The sequence below is a fragment of the Arthroderma uncinatum genome (genome assembly GCF_011692745.1).
Source record: "Arthroderma uncinatum strain CBS 119779 chromosome Unknown scaffold4, whole genome shotgun sequence".
Taxonomy (NCBI): Eukaryota; Fungi; Ascomycota; class Eurotiomycetes; order Onygenales; family Arthrodermataceae; genus Arthroderma; species Arthroderma uncinatum.
The window spans coordinates 1,308,518-1,326,546 of NW_022983866.1; the positions used below are offsets into that span (position 1 = coordinate 1,308,518).

General features: G+C 49.9%; 5 protein-coding genes across 5 annotated transcripts; 2 read left to right on the plus strand and 3 right to left on the minus strand.

The window, feature by feature from the left end:
* Window positions 1–202: 202 nt before the first annotated feature.
* Window positions 203–3,533, minus strand: GIQ15_05743 (uncharacterized protein; the record flags this gene model as incomplete). The annotated part of the gene is made up of 3 exons (XM_033553160.1): window positions 203–373; window positions 439–2,001; window positions 2,058–3,533. The coding sequence occupies 3 exons, from the start codon at window positions 3,531–3,533 to the stop codon at window positions 203–205; spliced, it is 3,210 nt and encodes a 1,069-aa protein (XP_033404304.1).
* Window positions 3,534–4,365: 832 nt separating this feature from the next.
* GIQ15_05744 (nucleoporin NUP42) lies at window positions 4,366–8,853 on the minus strand (the record flags this gene model as incomplete). The annotated part of the gene is made up of 3 exons (XM_033553161.1): window positions 4,366–7,967; window positions 8,028–8,709; window positions 8,767–8,853. The coding sequence occupies 3 exons, from the start codon at window positions 8,851–8,853 to the stop codon at window positions 4,366–4,368; spliced, it is 4,371 nt and encodes a 1,456-aa protein (XP_033404305.1).
* A 569-nt stretch (window positions 8,854–9,422) lies between these two features.
* GIQ15_05745 (proteasome component PUP1) lies at window positions 9,423–10,422 on the plus strand (the record flags this gene model as incomplete). The annotated part of the gene is made up of 3 exons (XM_033553162.1): window positions 9,423–9,548; window positions 9,613–9,660; window positions 9,769–10,422. The coding sequence occupies 3 exons, from the start codon at window positions 9,423–9,425 to the stop codon at window positions 10,420–10,422; spliced, it is 828 nt and encodes a 275-aa protein (XP_033404306.1).
* A 193-nt stretch (window positions 10,423–10,615) lies between these two features.
* On the minus strand, window positions 10,616–12,538 carry GIQ15_05746 (uncharacterized protein; the record flags this gene model as incomplete). The annotated part of the gene is made up of 1 exon (XM_033553163.1): window positions 10,616–12,538. The coding sequence occupies one exon, from the start codon at window positions 12,536–12,538 to the stop codon at window positions 10,616–10,618; it is 1,923 nt and encodes a 640-aa protein (XP_033404307.1).
* Window positions 12,539–15,346: 2,808 nt separating this feature from the next.
* GIQ15_05747 (uncharacterized protein) lies at window positions 15,347–16,705 on the plus strand (the record flags this gene model as incomplete). The annotated part of the gene is made up of 4 exons (XM_033553164.1): window positions 15,347–15,439; window positions 15,519–15,550; window positions 15,629–15,678; window positions 16,023–16,705. 4 exons carry the CDS (start codon window positions 15,347–15,349, stop codon window positions 16,703–16,705), a joined length of 858 nt encoding a protein of 285 aa, XP_033404308.1.
* Window positions 16,706–18,029: the final 1,324 nt, after the last annotated feature.

Below are 18,029 nucleotides of genomic sequence, written 5' to 3' on the forward strand. Positions count from 1 at the left end.
GGGGTTGAGCGGGTTTACCAAGTGGCAGGTCGCTGGGTGGTTATTTAGGTGGCTGAGCAGCGGGAGGGTTTTGAGAGCAGGCATCGTTATTGCAAAATGGGAGTAATGTGATAAATCGTTGAGAGGTTAAGAGGATGGAAAGCTATTTTGGGATATAGAGTACTCAAGGTAGATTTAAAGTTAGATTTGTATGACAAGCGTGCTAGTTGTTCGAATAAGGATATGGCGGATAGTTTGGATTTGTTGTTGCAGGTAGCGAAGACATGTCTTCTAGCGAAGTCGCAGTATCCGTGGGACCCAACATGGGTGATAAAGGTGGGAGATTAAGGTCACCATTATTGATATCGGGAGGAAACAATTTATCCCATTCATTCTAAATTGTAGATCAAACGATTTAGCCAACAAAACCTTAGACAAATAAAAAGGTACAAAACTTACCCAGTCAATATCTAGCATCGGAAGGTCTTCTTCTGTATTGCTTAGCTTTGCCCTTATGGCCGACGGTCCTTGTGGCGCAGGTTTCAACGGTGGTGCAAGGCCGGCGCTAGCATTTGCGTTATCAGCTCCAGCTGCAAACCAAAGATTTCCTGGGCCAGATTCCTCTGATCCAGTCCCTGAGTCTAAGCTTTCTCTGCCGGGACCTCGAGCTGGATAACCTGGCACATAACCGGTTTGCTGTAAGTTGTTGTTATATCCTGGGTTAGGTGAATATGGGGACGATGAAGAATGTTGTGGGTTGTGGTAACTGGGTTGGCCATGTTGGTATTGTTCCATACGGGAGGCTGGTGATAATCGCCGCCCTTGCTGTGATTGAAGCTGATACTGTTCATGGCTAAACATACGTGGAGGTGAGACATGAGATGGGTGGAAAGACGGGGCAGATGTCGCTGGTATTGATTGGCTCTCTTCGAATGGCTGAGAGGTATATTGAGGCCCCCATAACTGAGTACTACCTCCAGTAGTTTGATCAGTTGTATGTGGTGGAGTTGGCTCCCGAGATGTCACAGCGTCAGGCGTCATTCTTAGGACTTTGGTGTCAGCCATGCTTATGGGTACTCTTAACTTTCTCATTTCACGGTATGCCTCCATCCTGTCTCTGAGTTGCTCGAGAATCAAACGAGCCTTGTTATCTCGTTGCATTATTAGCTGATGTCGGGCACTTTTACCCGCGCTTCCAAGGGGAGCCGGAGTCGACGGTGTTTCAAAAACGTAGTCCAAGCATCTCCAAATTCGGTCTGCCTCTTTTCGCATAGGGTAGGCCCAGACCTCCACTAGGATTAGAAAAGCGACATGGTATTGATTGAAGGCACCGCAGTACCAAACCCAAGGCTGTAAATCCGGTGCCGTCTCAAGCTCAATGGCATCCTCAAGAATCTGCGTGCAAGCGGTAATGATGATCTGGCGTAGACGATCTGGAATCCTCACTGAAACACTATTGTGGTATCGATGTAGCACAGCAGTATAGCTGCGGCATATAAGGATGGATAATACTAATTGAGCTGCACGTTGGATTGGTCTGGGGTTGGGCACATAGATTAGCGGTCCATATTTTGCATAAGTGGCTCGTCTAAATGCTTCAATCTTCCCCAGCACGCGTGTCAAACTAATGCTATTCGTCTCTAGCTTTATTCGATCAACGTAGACAAGTCGATGTAGTTCATGGCACTCAAACCGTAAGCGGGTGAACGTCATATCCGTGAATTTGGGCATATCAGTCAGACGGCCATCGTGGTGTAACGCAAAATCGGCATCATTGACATTGAGTGGGAATTTAGTTGAGAAATCTTCTCGTCTGATAGTTTGACGGGGCCCTTGGGATTCGCTTGTTCGAAGGTCCAGGAAGCAAAGCTGATACCAGATCATCCGACGGATATGAGTTTCTACAGGGCCATGCCCATACTCCTCAGGGTCACGGTGAATACCCATACACTCGGCCAGACGAATAGCAGTTCCAACAAGCGCAGAGTGCGTACGGGAAACCTCGTTTCGACACATGGGAATCTGGAAGTTGATAGTTAGCAACTGCACAAGAAAGATTGAAATACCATCTAACGTACCATGTACATGACCAGGGCTTGTAAGGTCTGTGTCTTTGTGGTCTTAAGGAAATGTGCTTTTCCAAGAGCCATCTCGGTTCCCAGCTGAAAATTTTCAATGAGTTTCTTTTGGGCTACTCCAAATGTGCTCAGCACCAGATGTTCCTGCATACCGGCTACCGCTGTGAACAGAACTGCGAATACAACAGCCTGGAGGGAGTAGGGAGGTTCAAGGCTCCTGGTGACATCAGACCAAAAGTCTCGATACTGCCTTTCAAAAGTCGGTCGGTGGAGGATTTTGGCCACAGGGTCGACGGATACCCAGTACTGTTCCAGCAGTCTATCCGATGCAGTTTTGGTTGGTAGGAAATCGGCCAGTGAGGTCTTTCGACCACTGCCAAAGAAGAAATCGGAGTGAGGAGCTATATATGTAGGCCCCGGATGGAAGAAGGATTCCTGGCCTTCGGGCATCAAATCTCGCAGCCGCGGCGGCTTCATATCTGGGACTTTGACGGGCGTGTTCAAGGACGTATCCGTGATTCCATTGCTAACTTTTGGCTCCTTTAGCACGACGGATATCTCGTCTGCGATCCTGGGTCTAAAGAAGCCGCCGAGTCGATCTGTCATCCTCATCTTGCCTAACCTGAAGCCGATATCAAAGGTATCGTCATCAGCATCATCGTCATATGCTGCGTCCATGACAGCCAACGGTGTAGGCCGTAGGAACTTCTCATCATCTAGAACAGAACCTCTATCTTGTTCCACATTGTCTAGAATCTCCAACGTGTTCGAATCAAAGTTTTCCTCGCTCTTTCGATCATTATGTGTCTGTTCCAGTACCCCCGAAACAAATCCAGATAGAGGCGCGGTAGACGTAGTGGCACCGGTACCTGGATCACCAGCGTTCATCCGCCCTGTCTGTCTGGCGGCGACATCCTGCTCGAGGACAAGTTCGAGAGACCCCATCTTCTCCTTCAGCTCCATCAGTTTCATACGTGACAGCGCATCTGTAGTCGGGGATAGGAAGAGACAGTGACGCTTGAACTTCGAGCAGTTGGTGCAGGGATGAAGCCTATCGCATTTGAGCTTTCGACGTCGACATTCCAGACAGGAAGTTATCATTCGATTCCGCCGACGGATCTTCGTCGTCGTCGACGGCTGGGCCGTCTTCTTCGATCCCGTTGTGCTCGCAGCAGCCACAGGAGCTGTCTCCTGGACATCGGGGTGATATTGATAGCTGCTCCCATCACCACCGAGGGTTCCGCCAGCGCCTTCATCTTGCCCTCCACCCCACGTCGCAGGGCCACTCGAGTACTGCTGATATTGCTGTGAGCTATCGCCCGCATCATCGCCGCCAGCGGCAGCACCGTCCTGGTCAAACCCGGGGTGAGAGAGACGTATCGACGGAGCGGGAGCTGGAGTATGCGCCGTGGAGCTCGCCGTAGCTGAGGCGGGATGCGGATGAAGACGACTAGAACTGTACCCCAGTGGATCCATGGAGAAAGCGTATCAAGCTGATCATATAAATCACCCGATAGGCGCCTTTCTTCTAGGATCCGAAGGGATCGATACTGCTTATGGTGATATGTGCCGGCTGAAGCTCCGCGAGGCTTGATAAGTCCGTCAACCTGGGGTCCGTTACGCCCGTTAACAGATGGATATATATATCCGTATCAAGGTCGGGCGCAGTCGATTCGCCTATTAGCTGGCTGGCTGTCGATATATATATATATGTGCTTTTTCTCCCTCCGTCGGACGCTTGAGGATCTCGTTTACCGTTTAGCTTTCGTTTCTGGGCTTCTTCTAGAGCGAGCAAGGCGGGAATTGGAAGATAAATAGGAGGAATGGAAAAGCAGAGCGTCTCCAAACGCCCGTCGTCCGTTATCAGGCTACGGAAAGAATGTCCAACAAGTGGCTGACCGTCCAAGGGGATACGAGACAGCTCCAAGAAAACTAGACAGGGGTTCTTCCTCTTAAATGAGCCCGATCCCACCATTTGTCGGTCGTAAATGCACCGGTTTATGCATTTGACAGGCTGAATGCAAGTTGCCAATTAGCTTTCTTTGTTACGTGATTCGATTGTTAATGGCTAATGTCGATGGTCCGCGATATATAATCGTGGCATCGCATCGCCAAGGGCCAACAAAGTCCAGCGCCTAGAGGAACGAACGCCATGGATCAAAGTCAGTAATATGGAGAAGAAGAGAGCCAGTCAATTTACTTGGGCCATTTTAGATATCCGCTAAGTTACAAGAATCCCATCGACAACTCCTCACAAACATTTCGTACAGGTATGGCCAAAGCAGATGGCATATCATCATCCCATCCTTCACTCATCGAGGGATCGTATCTTGACGCTGCGGTTACTCAGCGCAGATCGTAAATGCCCAACAACCTCCTTTCTCCGGGCAGTTTTGGCTCTCCAGTTTTGCAGGTCGTCTGCAACGATCAAGTCGCCGGCATTACCCTGCGCACTACGCCCCAGCAGGCTTGACCGGAATCGTTGCGACCCCGCCGTCCCGGACTCTGGCGTCTGGTACACACTGCGGCCATAGCCGTCCTGGGAGCTCTGAGAACCGGGAGTGGCGGGGAACCGGCCGGCGGACACTCGTTTAGAATGAGGTGTGAGGAAAGGTGACACTTCCCTACTTCGTCCGGGAGCTGGAGAGCCCGAGACATCGATTCCCATTCGTCTCAGCTGGGCTTCAATGACATCGACATCGCCGCTCTTTCGCTCGGCCATGTTGGTCATGGTAGAAATCGTAGACGTCACCGCTTCAACAGTCGGTCGTGCCATTTTGCGGTCCCCATCAGCGCCAGCCGCCCTTGAGGCATCGGCGATCTTGGCCCGGAAAATCGAGATATCTCGCTCCAGGTCAGCAACTTTGGAACGTGTTTCCGTTGCCGCCTTTCGGAGATCCTGCTGGAGCGCAGCTTGTTCTGCCGACAGTGGCGCAGACGCGATGGCAATCGAGTCGGTATGCGCATCGAGAGTTCTCTGCAGGTTCGCAAACTGGCCACGCAGTGTCACCAGATCCTTGCTGATTAGCTGTTGACAATGATCGAACTTTTCTTGAACCCCCTCGACTCTGCCTTTCTGAAGGGCTGCATCTAGAGCTTCAACTCCTAACTGCAACTTCTCCATTTCTGACAGTAGGTGTCTTTCGTTGAGCACGTCGGAGCATCTATCGCTCTGTAGGATTCTCAACCATCGCTTGTAGTCGTTTTCTTTCGCGGACTCTTCGTAAAGTAGGAATGACGATAATGACCGAGAGTTAATCCCTAGTGTATCTATCATCGTATTAATATCCCGGAATAACAGCTCTACCTGTCCCGGTATGCCTGGTTTCATGCTCTCGCCAGTATAGCCTTGATGTGGCAGGAATGGGTCCAAAGCCGGGGAAGGGGAAATTGGTCGAGCTAGATCTGCGCGCAACTGCTCGTCTTCGTCATCTTCGCTCAGTGGTTGGGTCTCAGCAGCTAGCTTCTCAGCTTCCCGTTGAGCCCTTGCCTGGTCTTCCGTTTGATCCCGTGAGGGTGATACTTGTCTCGCGAGCATGGAGCCTTCAAGCGTGGCCTTTCGTCGAGTAATCGCTCGATCAGGGGCGCTAGGAGCACTGGTTGATCGGAAACCGTCTGCTCTCGCAAGCATTTGCCCTGACCTTCTGCGAACAGGGCTTGGTGATCGGGGACTCAACCGATGTCGAGGCTCTGGCAGGTTAGGGGGTGGGAATATGGGTTTCGGTATCTCCCCAAATAACGGTTTCGCTCCTCCGGTTTTCAACTCGGAGGTGCTACCCTTTGTGAACAAATCACACATAGGGCTCTTATCCACAGCTCCGCCAAATGAGCTCTCAGGCGATGTCTTTAGACTTCGAACACGGTGATCGGCTGCCTCATCCGTGGGGCTGAGATCATGTCCGACTTCCTCTCCGCTGTCTTCAAAGTCCGCATCGCCCTCATCGGATTCTCCTGGTAATGAAATAACTGTAGCCTCCTTTACAAGTTCAGGTTGTTTTGGTTTCACAAAGTCCGGAGGCAACGGCGCCTCTTCAATTGATGCGCCCGAGACACCACCGGAAGAAGACACAGACGTATCTCCAGGAGCATAGCTAAGCTTGCTAGTAGATTCAGGTGGAAGCGGCGGTTCAACAGCTTTCGCTAGGGGGGTTGGAGGGGCTTCCTTGGGTGTTTCGGCTTTGACTGTTGATGGCGAACGGATGGATTCTTTCGGAGGTGATAGTGGAGTGGATGGTGGCTCTTTTGACATGGGGCCCATACCAAAGGAGCTTGTAGGGGTTGTGAATTGCGGGTTAGTTTGCGGCTTCGGTTGCTGCTGCGGTGGATTAAATAAGCTCGGGAAGGACGGCAGCTTCTGTTCTTCGAGTGAAGACTGCTTTTCAGGGGAGGATAGGGGAATAGGCCGCGCAGATACAGGGGTTGAGCTAACGGCGGGCTCAGCTGGCTTTGCGGTGTCGGTTTTTATGCTACCAAGCATATCACCAAAGGCAGGGCCCATTGACAAGGCCCCGCTGGGCGGTTCTGGTTTATCCTCGTCCATTTCACTCGCGATATCGGGTTTCGCTGGAGAGCCAATAGTGAAACCACCACCAGAGGTACCAAAGCCAGTCTTTGGCTTTTCCGGCTGTCCAAATGGCGGAGTCGTTGTGGTAGGCGTACTAGATGAGCTGAATAATGGTTGACCGGCCTTTGCGAATGGATTATCATTGGGAGAAGCTTTCGCAAATGGACTTTCATTAGCAGTCGTCTGCTTTCCAAATGGATTATTGTTGGGAGCTGGCTTTCCAAATGGGCTATCGCTAGAGGCAGGCTTTCCAAATGGACTATCATTTGAAGCGGGCTTTGCAAAGGGACTAGCCCCTAACGCAGCTGTCTGAGCAGCACTGGCAAAACCACCACCCGAAGACGCGAATGAACCGAATCCACCACCAGACCCAAGATTAGCAAACCCAGATCCAGCAGTCGATCCAGCAACACCCATGGAAGGCTGTCCGAACAAAGATCTTCCAGCTCCCAACGGAGCTGTCTGGCCGAACGCCGGGCTACCAAATGAAATGCCACCGCCTGTTTGTGGCGTTGTTGAACCGAGCGCAGAGGATGAACCACTGCCGCCTGGGGTCTGGGAGAATGATCCAAGAGGGGAAGGTGAACCAAAGCTAGGCTTGCTCTGCATGCCTAAAGGTGAACTTGTGCCAAAGCTAGGCGCCGCTGGTTTACCGAATGAAGGCTGGCCGAAGGCAGGTTGTCCAAATGGTGATTTAGCGGGCGTTGCCGTCATAGCTGGTGCTGGTGCTGGGGTAACCTGTTGCTGGCCTTGCTGGCCACCGGCCTTCACAGCGGCTAGCCCACTATAGGGCTTCTGTTGTCTTATCGACTCTGAATGTACAAACCACCACGACGAAAGCATTCCATCATTAGTCAAAACTAGGAGGGCAGGAAGCGGGGAAGACGATTCTTTGATATCTTCGTCTCCAGGGATGGGAGATAGTACACTATCCCTACTCGACAAGTCAAGGCACATGCCAATAGGTGACGTATCGTTCATATCCTCAGTCATAGGCAGCACTGCTCTTCGAGAATCATCAGCCATTGTAACGGTTGCGAAAGTTGGTGTGCCATCCGCGGTCGACTGTGTAATCAGACCAATGTCTGTAGATGCAGTAGAGGCAACAATCAGGGCCTCCTTTAGATTTGGCTCGAAATCTCTCATGCGGGCCGTAAATTGGTATGCAGGGTGTCTCGCCAGGCCAAAGGGTGCGCTGACTTCAGGCAGTTTTCTAAATTCATATTGATCTGGAGGTTTTCTGGTGGCTATGTAGTAATTAGACGCAGGCGGGGGTCCATTAGGTACGCTCGTTGGAGTATAGACGATGAAAAATAAATGGTTGGTCAACCATAGGATAGAAGAGACTTAAAAGATGGGTTAGTCAACGTTCGATAGGAAGGAAGAGAGTAAGGGTTATAACTGACCATGGTGATCGCCTCCAATCTCGGGAGCTCTTGGAATCTCGGCCTGTCCTTCTCCATCAGGCTTCAACTGGAAGGCAGTCCCATCTCCCAAACCAGCTACAAGCTGTGTACCCTTGTTACTCCAGCAAACAGAGCTGACCCCGGATTTCAACACTGGACCAGCTGGACCGGAAGAGAGCTGATTTGTCTTCAAATTAGCCACCAATAGCTCTCCGTTGTTCGTTACTGCTGCAAACAGTTCAGATGTATCGGGGTTGGGGTTCGGGGACAGTGCTCGTAGCGTTGCGCCATTCATATTAAGTGTAGATGTAGGTTGCGTCTTTCCCTGTAATAGCCCGGCGACGTCAAAGAGGGCCAGCCCGTCCCCACCCTCAACTGCAACCGCCAAAACGTTCCCATCTGCAGAAAAGGCGAGATGGGATACCCTCGCTGACAGAGGTATCTGTAACTCTGGTTGAAATGGCCTAATATCACTATCGCCCGAAGGTTCGCTCGCGTACGCTTTTCTGACGGAGTCTGTGCGGGCAATCGCTATCCCCTCTGGCCCAGCAGCCGCAAGCAGGCCCTTTACTGACGTTACGCTTAAAAGTGAGGAGGTCGTCGAGGGTAGAGAGTCCTCCGGCCATGGTGTAGGAAGCAGTCGAACTTTTGCATTTCCTCCGATGGACAGAAACCCGATTTGCTATTTTTTATTCATTAGCTACCTCATACCAGGCATCGGGCTGCAATAGAAAATCACCTGTGTTTCGACCTCTTGAAGCTCTGGTCCCACCACCACCTTACCGCCGCCAGCTTGCGACTGGCCTGACCCAAACGAGAAGGCCATCCTAAATGAAGATTCGAAGTCCGCTGAGAGAGAACGTGGCCCGCTGTCTAAATATGCACGCGCCTTGGGAACATTGAGCGAGAGCGATCCCTGGTTCAGAGTTGCGAATGAGCGGCGCAGGACGACGCGAGGTCTCCGATTAAAAAGGCTGAGCGTAGGCCCGAAAATCTTGACCGTCGCTCCTAGTCGAAGCGGGAAACTGCCGTCACGGGCACGAGGCAGACACTGAGCGCGTACTGCGACAAGCAAGAGGGCACGCAGAAGAAGTCCGACGGCTGTCAAGGACGCGGTGCTTTTGCTCTTTTGATATTACTGAAAAGGGAAGAAGTCGGAATTTAGCTGGCGGTTTGGGCAGAACGAGGGCGGTGAGCTGTGATTGGCTCTGGAGCTTCCATTCCAGGCAGCTCGAGCTTCATCATCAACATCACGAACATCTACACATCTACACACATCTACAGGACAGCCACAAGACAACCATACGCATTCTCTCTCCTAGACGATAGACGGTAGACGACGGACGACAGACGACAGACGGTTACGACGGATCTCGGAACAGCCAGACCAGCACCATGCCGGGCTTCGACTTCTCCAACTACAACCGTAACCGGGCCCTCCACGCGAAGGGAGTGCCGCTGCCCAAGGCTACGAGCACCGGTACAACCATTGTGGGATGCATATTCGACGGAGGTGTTGTGGTGCGTTGTTTCCGGGCTGAACCCTTTATCTACAGACGCATAGACATGGCTAACACTCACTCAGATCGCTGCTGATACCAGAGCTACCAGTGGACCAATCGTGGCAGACAAGGTACTTAATACCCTGATACGGCCTCATATTCAGTCCTATTCTCCCATCCTGCGCATGTCTTAATCTTCTCGGCTACGGGACACGCTCCTAACCCGTTTACCCGCCTAGAACTGTGAAAAAATCCATTACATAGCGCCCTCAATATGGTGTGCCGGAGCCGGTACCGCAGCAGACACTGAATTTACCACCAACCTCATCAGCTCCAACATCGAACTTCACGCACTCTCCACCGGCCGCCCTCCCCGCGTCGCCACCTGCATGACCATGCTCAAGCAGCACCTATTCCGTTACCAGGGCCACATAGGCGCATATCTAGTCGTTGCCGGCGTCGACCCAACCGGCACCCACCTCTTTACCGTCCACGCCCACGGATCCACCGATAAGCTCCCATACGTGACCATGGGCTCCGGTTCGCTCGCCGCCATGTCCGTCTTCGAATCGACGTGGAAGCCATCCCTAACCAAGGAGGAGGCCATCAAGCTTACATCTGATGCTATCCAGGCTGGTATCTGGAACGATTTAGGATCTGGAAGTAACGTCGATGTCTGTGTGATCGAGAAGGATAAGCCTACTCAGATGATGAGGAACTTCCTCACGCCAAACGAGCGAGTTGAGAAGGAGAGAAGCTATAAGTTCAAGAGGGGCACAACTGCGTACTTAGACCAGCAAGTAATCACCAAGGCTGACCTAGCACGATATGTAACCGTCGAGGAGTTAAGTGGAGAGGAGGCTGTGGCAGAGAAGATGGACGTTGATGTCTAGAGGGTGGTCACTAGTCTTTAGATCTTATTCAGTCTATATCCCTTGTAATGACATGCCGCTACCTTGGTGACTATTAAAAAATAAAAATAAAAACTCGGCTTTTAGATCAAGTTTGGCTTTGATATAATCTATTCTATGTCTATGCCTATATACATCTCCCATAAATAACGTACAATGTCCAGCCGCGAGTAGGTCAGTTTAAATTATTAGCCACATTTTTCCCCTCAGCTTCCGCTACAACATCCATAATGAATTTTCGCCGTTCTTTTGGAACCGGATTGCCAGATTCATAGTTCCTCCGTATCCCAGCATGATACAGAGCTCGACTCATAGCAGGCAATATAGGGGCTCTTTCAGATGAAAGAAGCGAATAGCACCAGTACGTGCACCTCCACGATGTGCGATCAGAAATAGAGGGCGAACTGGCAAAACTTAATGCGAGGAAATTAATCGTGTTGAGGCAGGCTTGTGGATCGAGGACTGGCAGTCCTTCATCTAGGTATTGTGTAGCTTGCACGGTCCCTTCGCCAGGCAATGAGTCTTGTAACCGGCCCAAGGCATATCTGAGTGGCTTGTGTTCAGACAGGAGGTGCATGAGCATTCCTCGGTAGTGGGATTTCCCTGTTTCGATGTAAATCAGCATTCGACGCACGAAATCTGGATCAGTGATATCCGTCTCCCGTGCAGTCTGCCTGAAGAGCGCTTCACCCAACGTCTTCACCGACATATCTCTATCGTAGTCCCATATTGCCTCTGGTTTTTGTAAGGGGCCACACTCCAGTACATTCAGCTCCTTTATCATCGATTCCGGTGTAGAGTCTGTGATCCCCAGCCGCTTCTGATATTTCGATCTAGCCGCAGCTACGAGGACATGGTCTGTGAATGGAAGGCCCCTATCTTGAAATGCTGTCATAAGGGTTTGCATTTCATCCAACATGCCACCCTTTTCGTTGATCCCCGAGAGACCTTTTAGGTGATCAAGATATCTCTCAAAAAGACTCATTCGCTCTTTATCAACACTGTAGTAGAATTTTGTGCGTTGGCCTAGGGTTCTCAGCATCCACATATACAGAAAGCACCTTTCCCGCAGGCCAAGGTCTAGTTTGAACTTAGACTGGAATTGCGAACGCGGTACATCCCTGAGAGTGAGAAAGTCCGTCCACGGCTTTCCGGAAATAATATTACGGACTTGGATCATGCGCTGCAACATCCACGCCCAAAGTAGTAGCACCTGGGGTCGATTCTCATCGTATTGCTGTGTCGATACCAAGAATTCTGTGGTGTGGATTATAGTTTGACAAGCAATATCATTATCTTGGTACCGCAGTATAGCCCATACGTCGCGAAGACGATTGCGTAGCCTTCTGCTTTTCGACTTGGCGGATTCATCCTGGATTGAAGATGATTGATCCAAGATAATAAAGTTGAGTATGTGAAGTATAACGTTAGACATGGTTTGCCAATCTGATATCCCCTTAAATCTGAGAGCGTGGATAATGTTTTCGCAAAGTGATATCGAGTCTTCGCTTCCTGGAATAGCCATCACTTGCTCCAACCACAGGTTCAGGGTCGGTATCTCGAGATCCGACGGCTTTAATACGGAGGAAGATATCATGCCACTCCAAAAATCGATGTAGCTCGCTATCAGCAGCTCAGGGTTCGATGCGGCGAATGTGCCCTCAGAGGTTGTAAGATATGGCAGGTTGATAATGATTTCTTCAAACTCGGCTGAAGCTATCGATCCAAGAGCGAGGTTCTGTTTTAAATGGTCGATGTGTTCAATAATTGTTGGTAGAACGAGTTCCCCTAGCGTCAAACGCCGGATCAAGTCTGTGAAATTGCGCGAGCCTAGGGGATTCAATGACGGATCCTCGAGAAATTCATAGATTTCAGCAGTTGTCCATCCAGAGTCAAGCCGTGTTTCTAAAACGTGCTTGAATATCAGGTTGCTGAGATCTGGCCGCATGCGGAGGTTGATCTCAAGGTCTTCGACGATGTGACGGATCTCGGTCAACGAAATATTTTTGTGCAAAAGGCATGTCAGGTCTGCGACGACATCTTGCTCCTCCACAGAGCTAGACCCCGGTATGTCCGATACTGGAAGGACTGGGTTCATGGAAAGCTCGGTCGGAGCTGAAGTATTACCTGAATATACTCAATTGTCTTGTTAGCTCATGCAGCCAAAGACAAATCACAAGGCATGCAAAGTCAACCCCGAAGAGGTCGATATCACTCACCAGTAGCAGCTTGAAAAATTGGCGATGAAGTAATCAATGGTTCCCGTCGCGCCCGTCTCTCCATGCCCGAAAAGCCGAAGATGAGCGAAGCATCCAGCCCAGGAGGCGGGCCAGCTGCATTGGCCAAATTCATATTCCGTCGTTTCGCAAGGCGTTCCCTAGCTTCACAGGGACCAGGTATACTGCTGCCATACCTCCGTTGGCGCTGCACGAAGCTGGCAAATGTTGAAGCAACAAGCTCATCGCTAACCCAAACATGCTCGATGGCAGGGCTCCCATACTTCTGGGCCGCCGTTCGGCAAGCATGCCTGCAGAACGACATCCGGCACCGGCCCAATGCTCGTAGTTCCAGCAATTGCGCCCTTCTGCGGCCCTTAATTGAGGCCTGTCTCCCTCGTGTGCTCGCTCAGCCAAACATCGCATCGAAGTCGCCAAAATTGAACAATTATATCTGACTAAGCATTGAATTATATCACGTGATATACATTTTTCTATACAAAACTTCCAGCAAGACGACGCGAGCGAACTACAGAATCCGGATACAACAACGCTGTCTTGTCTCTACTTACTGTGTTGCAGCGTGATCCATTGGTAGTGCTAGGGGGTTTTCCTGCCTTTACAGATTGCTTTTACGGCCGCAATTAGCCTGACCCGTGGAGAGTTTAAATCGTAACGGCGAGCGAGGCACGGCTGGCTTGTCTATACCGACAATTCCAGATTCCAGCCACAGCTTCATTACTTACAGAAAAGCTCTAGATACATAGCGTCCTTTCCAATAATACAGCATCTCCAGAAGCAACAGAGTTTGCCTGACGTTCCCGGGACGCAAGGGGAGCATGGGGAACAAGTCGGGGAGCATCAGGGCTCTCAGGCCTTTCGTCAAGCCCGCAGGACGACGAAGCAACTTTATACGTATAACTAGGAGTGTCTAGGAATCACAACGGAATATTTGTCCAACCAATTCTCCTCTTTCCCTGTGCCGTCTCGCCTTTCTTTTTCTTTTTCTACCTTAACGTGTGTAGTGAGATCCCGCGTGGCTGATACGCTAACAGTGCGACTAAAGAACAAGAATCGGGTAGTGCAAAGGGGAACGTGCAAAACCACTGATCACCTTCTGATTCCTCAGCTCTCAATCGATCTTTATACATACAACCTTGCTCCATTCTTCAGGGTGCTATGCATGACATCAGGAACGGGACGACGTACGAAGTACGGAGTAGTTGGCCGTGGTTAGTGTGCAGCTGGTGATCTTCTTCTGCGGCCCGTACATACATACAGCGGCCCCTCAACGCTGAGACCGCATAACCAATTGTCATGCTTCGTTATATCTCCGAGCGAGAGAATACAATTCTGCAACACAACATGGGGATTTATAAATGAACCGGCAGCCCGCTGGACAAGCTCTTAGATGGTGCCATGTGACAACTCACCTATCGATACGACGTCTGGGCGCTGGTGTGCAACTCTATATAGCTGACGTATTATTACAACGAAGAGCCGGGGCTCGGTCGATCGCCAAAAAGACAGGTCTCATTCGACTACGATATACTGTCTAAACTCAGTATAAACATTTACGCTCCACGCTCACTGGATGAGCTCAAAAAGGTCATCGTGAACATGGGCCATCAGCTTTGCAAACTTTCCAGTTCCATGGGTTTGATATACGTCGAGGCTCGTTAAAAGGCGCCACTTGTCGCCGTTCATCATCCACCAAAGTTATCCCATTTTCGTGTTGGATCCAGCGAAGCAAAATAGCAGTCGCCTCCTTCTATTTTCAATCTGGCGTGGGGTGTGCAAGCCTGATAAACGACCAAGGCGAGTACTAAGGATGTTTTTGAGGGGCAAAAAAATAAAAAGGCTACCTGCGAGGATCCTGTCGGCTGGAAACCGCCTTAGTGGGTGACCTATTACCGGGGCGTGGCTGACCCAAAGACCAGCTAGGGTTCGATCTTTGTTTCCAGCTGTACGGAGCAGCATGGGAGGAATGCATTAGCGGGCGTTGGACTGCAGAAAACACCCACTGTCAAAGGAATACCATGATTCTGGTCCCTGCAGAAATGCTTCGTTGTTCAAATTCGGATAGTCAATAACCGGGCAAAAGGGATACAGGATGCACAAGACGTGATGGGCTAATACTAGCCTCGACACTAACAAACCTTCCGTTCCCCGCCAGCTGGTGGTCGCAGAGTCTGTTGTTTAGGGGTGGCCACGACAAACATCTCTCTCTCTTGGTCGATCGCTCTTCCGACCATAAATACGTTAATTACGACCTGCTGGTACAACCCGGTATCAGGGCCTCTCGGGGCCCAGCACGCAGGTTCAACCTTCATCCCTGGCCGTATCTCCTCCTCTCACAGAGAAAATTTTGTATAGGCTTGATAGGACCGAAAGCAAAGGTTAATTACAAATTAAGCTTCTGAGAGCCCATTTCTGCGTGGTCGCTGGCCCCCGGATGTTTGGTAGTTCGGGAAACGTATATAATTTCCTCCACATCCCCATCCACTTCCCTGGATTTTCCAGCCCCAAAGGATCAGGAGTATTTTGATTTTGTTACTTCTCGAATGCTAGAGAAAAGCTTCCGGGCTACAACCCTCATCCCATCTGATTGTCTCCTGAGACTCCTGATATGAAAACTCAGGGGGCGCCTCTTGCACAAAGAAGCCCCTTTGAACATCGACATTGCCATCATGACGACGAATACAGCAAGGGTTCCCGATGAAAGGGCCGACCAACCGCTCCCTGCCGCACCTGCTACTGAACCTCGTGCTATAACGCCTGATGTACGTTCGTTCAATTTTAAGTCTGAACACCGTGAAAATTCCAGGGCAAATCCTAATTTATTTTCCTTCAATGATATAGTCCAGCGAGTACGAGAAGGATTACAACCCCGAGTATGTTCTAATGATAGCCCCGAATGAGTAAATAATTACTGTCGTCGAAGGACCGAAACTGACATATGTCCACCTCAGCAGCTCCATATCGCTTACTTCGAGTGTTACCGACTATCCCATGGAGAATGGTAGGAGATATCACCGATATCATGAAGGAAGTACGTCTATTGGATCGTTGAATATTTTCTTCTCTATCCGTTCCCTCGAGCTAACATCAGCATAATAGCATACCTCTATCCCAATGACGAAAAAGAACTAGACCGATTGGATATGCAATATGAATTAATAAGATTGATAAACGGAGGGAGGATATTCTTCGCGCCTTTAACCAAACCAGAGAGACTTCTTGATGTTGGCACAGGCTCAGGTATCTGGCCAATTGAAATGGGTAATTTCCCCTTTTTGCTTGTTTCCGTTTCAAACCCAACCAGTGCTCGAAAAAATAGAGATACTAAACATAAATGATTTATAGCCGAAATATTTCCAGATGCTGAGATCATTGGCACCGATTTATCCCCCGTACAACCTGGCCAGGTACCACCAAACGTTCAATTCTACGTCGACGACGCCACAGAATCGGACTGGCTCTGGCCTAAAGACCACTTCGATTATATCCGCTCCTCCATGCTCATCGGCGCTCTAGATTCCTACCCCTCCCTCCTCAAAACGGCATTCGGCTACATAAAACCAGGTGGCTACATAGAGTGCCATGAATGGGACATAGCCTGTTACTGTGACGACGGTACACTACCACCTCCTCGAGCTGATTTTCAGGGCCCATATGCATTCCAAAATTGGCTCCAATATTGTCGCCTATCCACGGGCAATTTGGATAGGCCCGTCTTTGTTGCACATGAGATTTCCACCTGGATGAAGGAGGCCGGATTTGTGGATGTTCAAGAACGAATTACAAAAGTTCCGTTGAACCCCTGGCCCAAGGATCCACACTTGAAGCGTCTCGGTGCCTGGAGCGAAAGGAATTGGCTTGACGGCCTTGCTGCGTTTTCATATGCACCCTTTGGCTCAAGAGGATTAGGATGGACCCAAGAGGAAATTGAAGTTTTCTTGGTGGATGTTAGGAAAAGCATCCAGGACCGAAAAGTGCATACCTACCAACAATTTCACGTTGTGACTGGAAGAAAGCCTTCATCTTAAGGCCTTCTCGGCGTTCCTATTTCTCCTGTCTATGTGACTATCTGCAGAAAAACTCAACCTTTTGATATTTCTGTTTTTTATTTTTTTTTATATTTTTTTCTTTTTAAATTTTACCGTCATGCACGTTCACACGGATAATTGATGATAATAACGGCCAGGGACTGCGAATCTATGGAGGGAAAAGTGTTCACTGTTCTACATTGTTTATCTTGGTTTCTTTATCTCTCTCTTCTTCTTCTTCCTCTTTGATTCCATATATATTCCCGTTACAGGCGCCTTGGCGTTGAGCCCAAGCAATTTTTTATACTACAGTCAATGTGTATACCCCTACCAATTCCAATTTCTGATCAATCGAAATATTGGTCTTTCACGTTACAACTTATCACTTCACCGCCTCACTTGTGGAAGGCTAATAGTTACGAAGAAATCTTTAATCCCGTCACAGCCTCAGCTCTGCCGCCCATTCTCCATTCTCGGGCAATGCTGATGCATGTTACCCGACACTCCAACGAGAGCAGCCCCGATGAATCGAACGGATGTAAGATCACCATGAACCCGGACACGCCATTGTCGTACCGTCCTCTCAATAATGGCTACGGTGGCTTCCTAACATGAAGACACCAACCGTCGAATGGCTAGTAGTGCACGTCAAAGTCACACGATCATGGAGCCTTAGAAGTCATATTCTGTTAGGTTGACAACTTCATGGAAAGCAAGCTGTTTCTCAAAAATTCGCAGCCGCTACGGCACGAACCGCGAGTATGCCAACACGAAAGGTCAACGACCCGCAGCGAGAACCCTGATCACTAAAGCAATAGTCGAATCCGTACAGAGTGTCGAGTAGAGGAAAACTGCTGCAGGACACGTAACCTCCTGTTCGTAACTCTCCTTGTCGGAGATTTATATAAGGCTCGCACCACCAAAGATCCCAGGCCACCAGCCGGAGAACGGTCTAACCGAGACCTCGGCCTGACATATGGCATTTGTGGTACAGAGTGCTGTCAATTACACCATCTCTCGGCTGCAAATGAGAGTCTTTACCCCCACGGAACTGGAGAGTGGGATATTCTTTTGAGAGAAATGGAACAAAAATGAGCGATGACCAATTCGAGAGATGATGTTCAAGGTGTTGTAAAGTCGGCCACGATTTAAAACTCGCCTGGGCCCCCGACTTTGATATCCAATACCTACCCCCATTGTGGCTGTATTCAAACTCCTACTAAATACCCCATTAGGCTGGTGGATGTGGAGCGACCGGAAATCGCCCGTTATTCACATCTATTCGTGGGAATAGGTGAGCCTCAACAGGCCGGGCTTCTCTAGA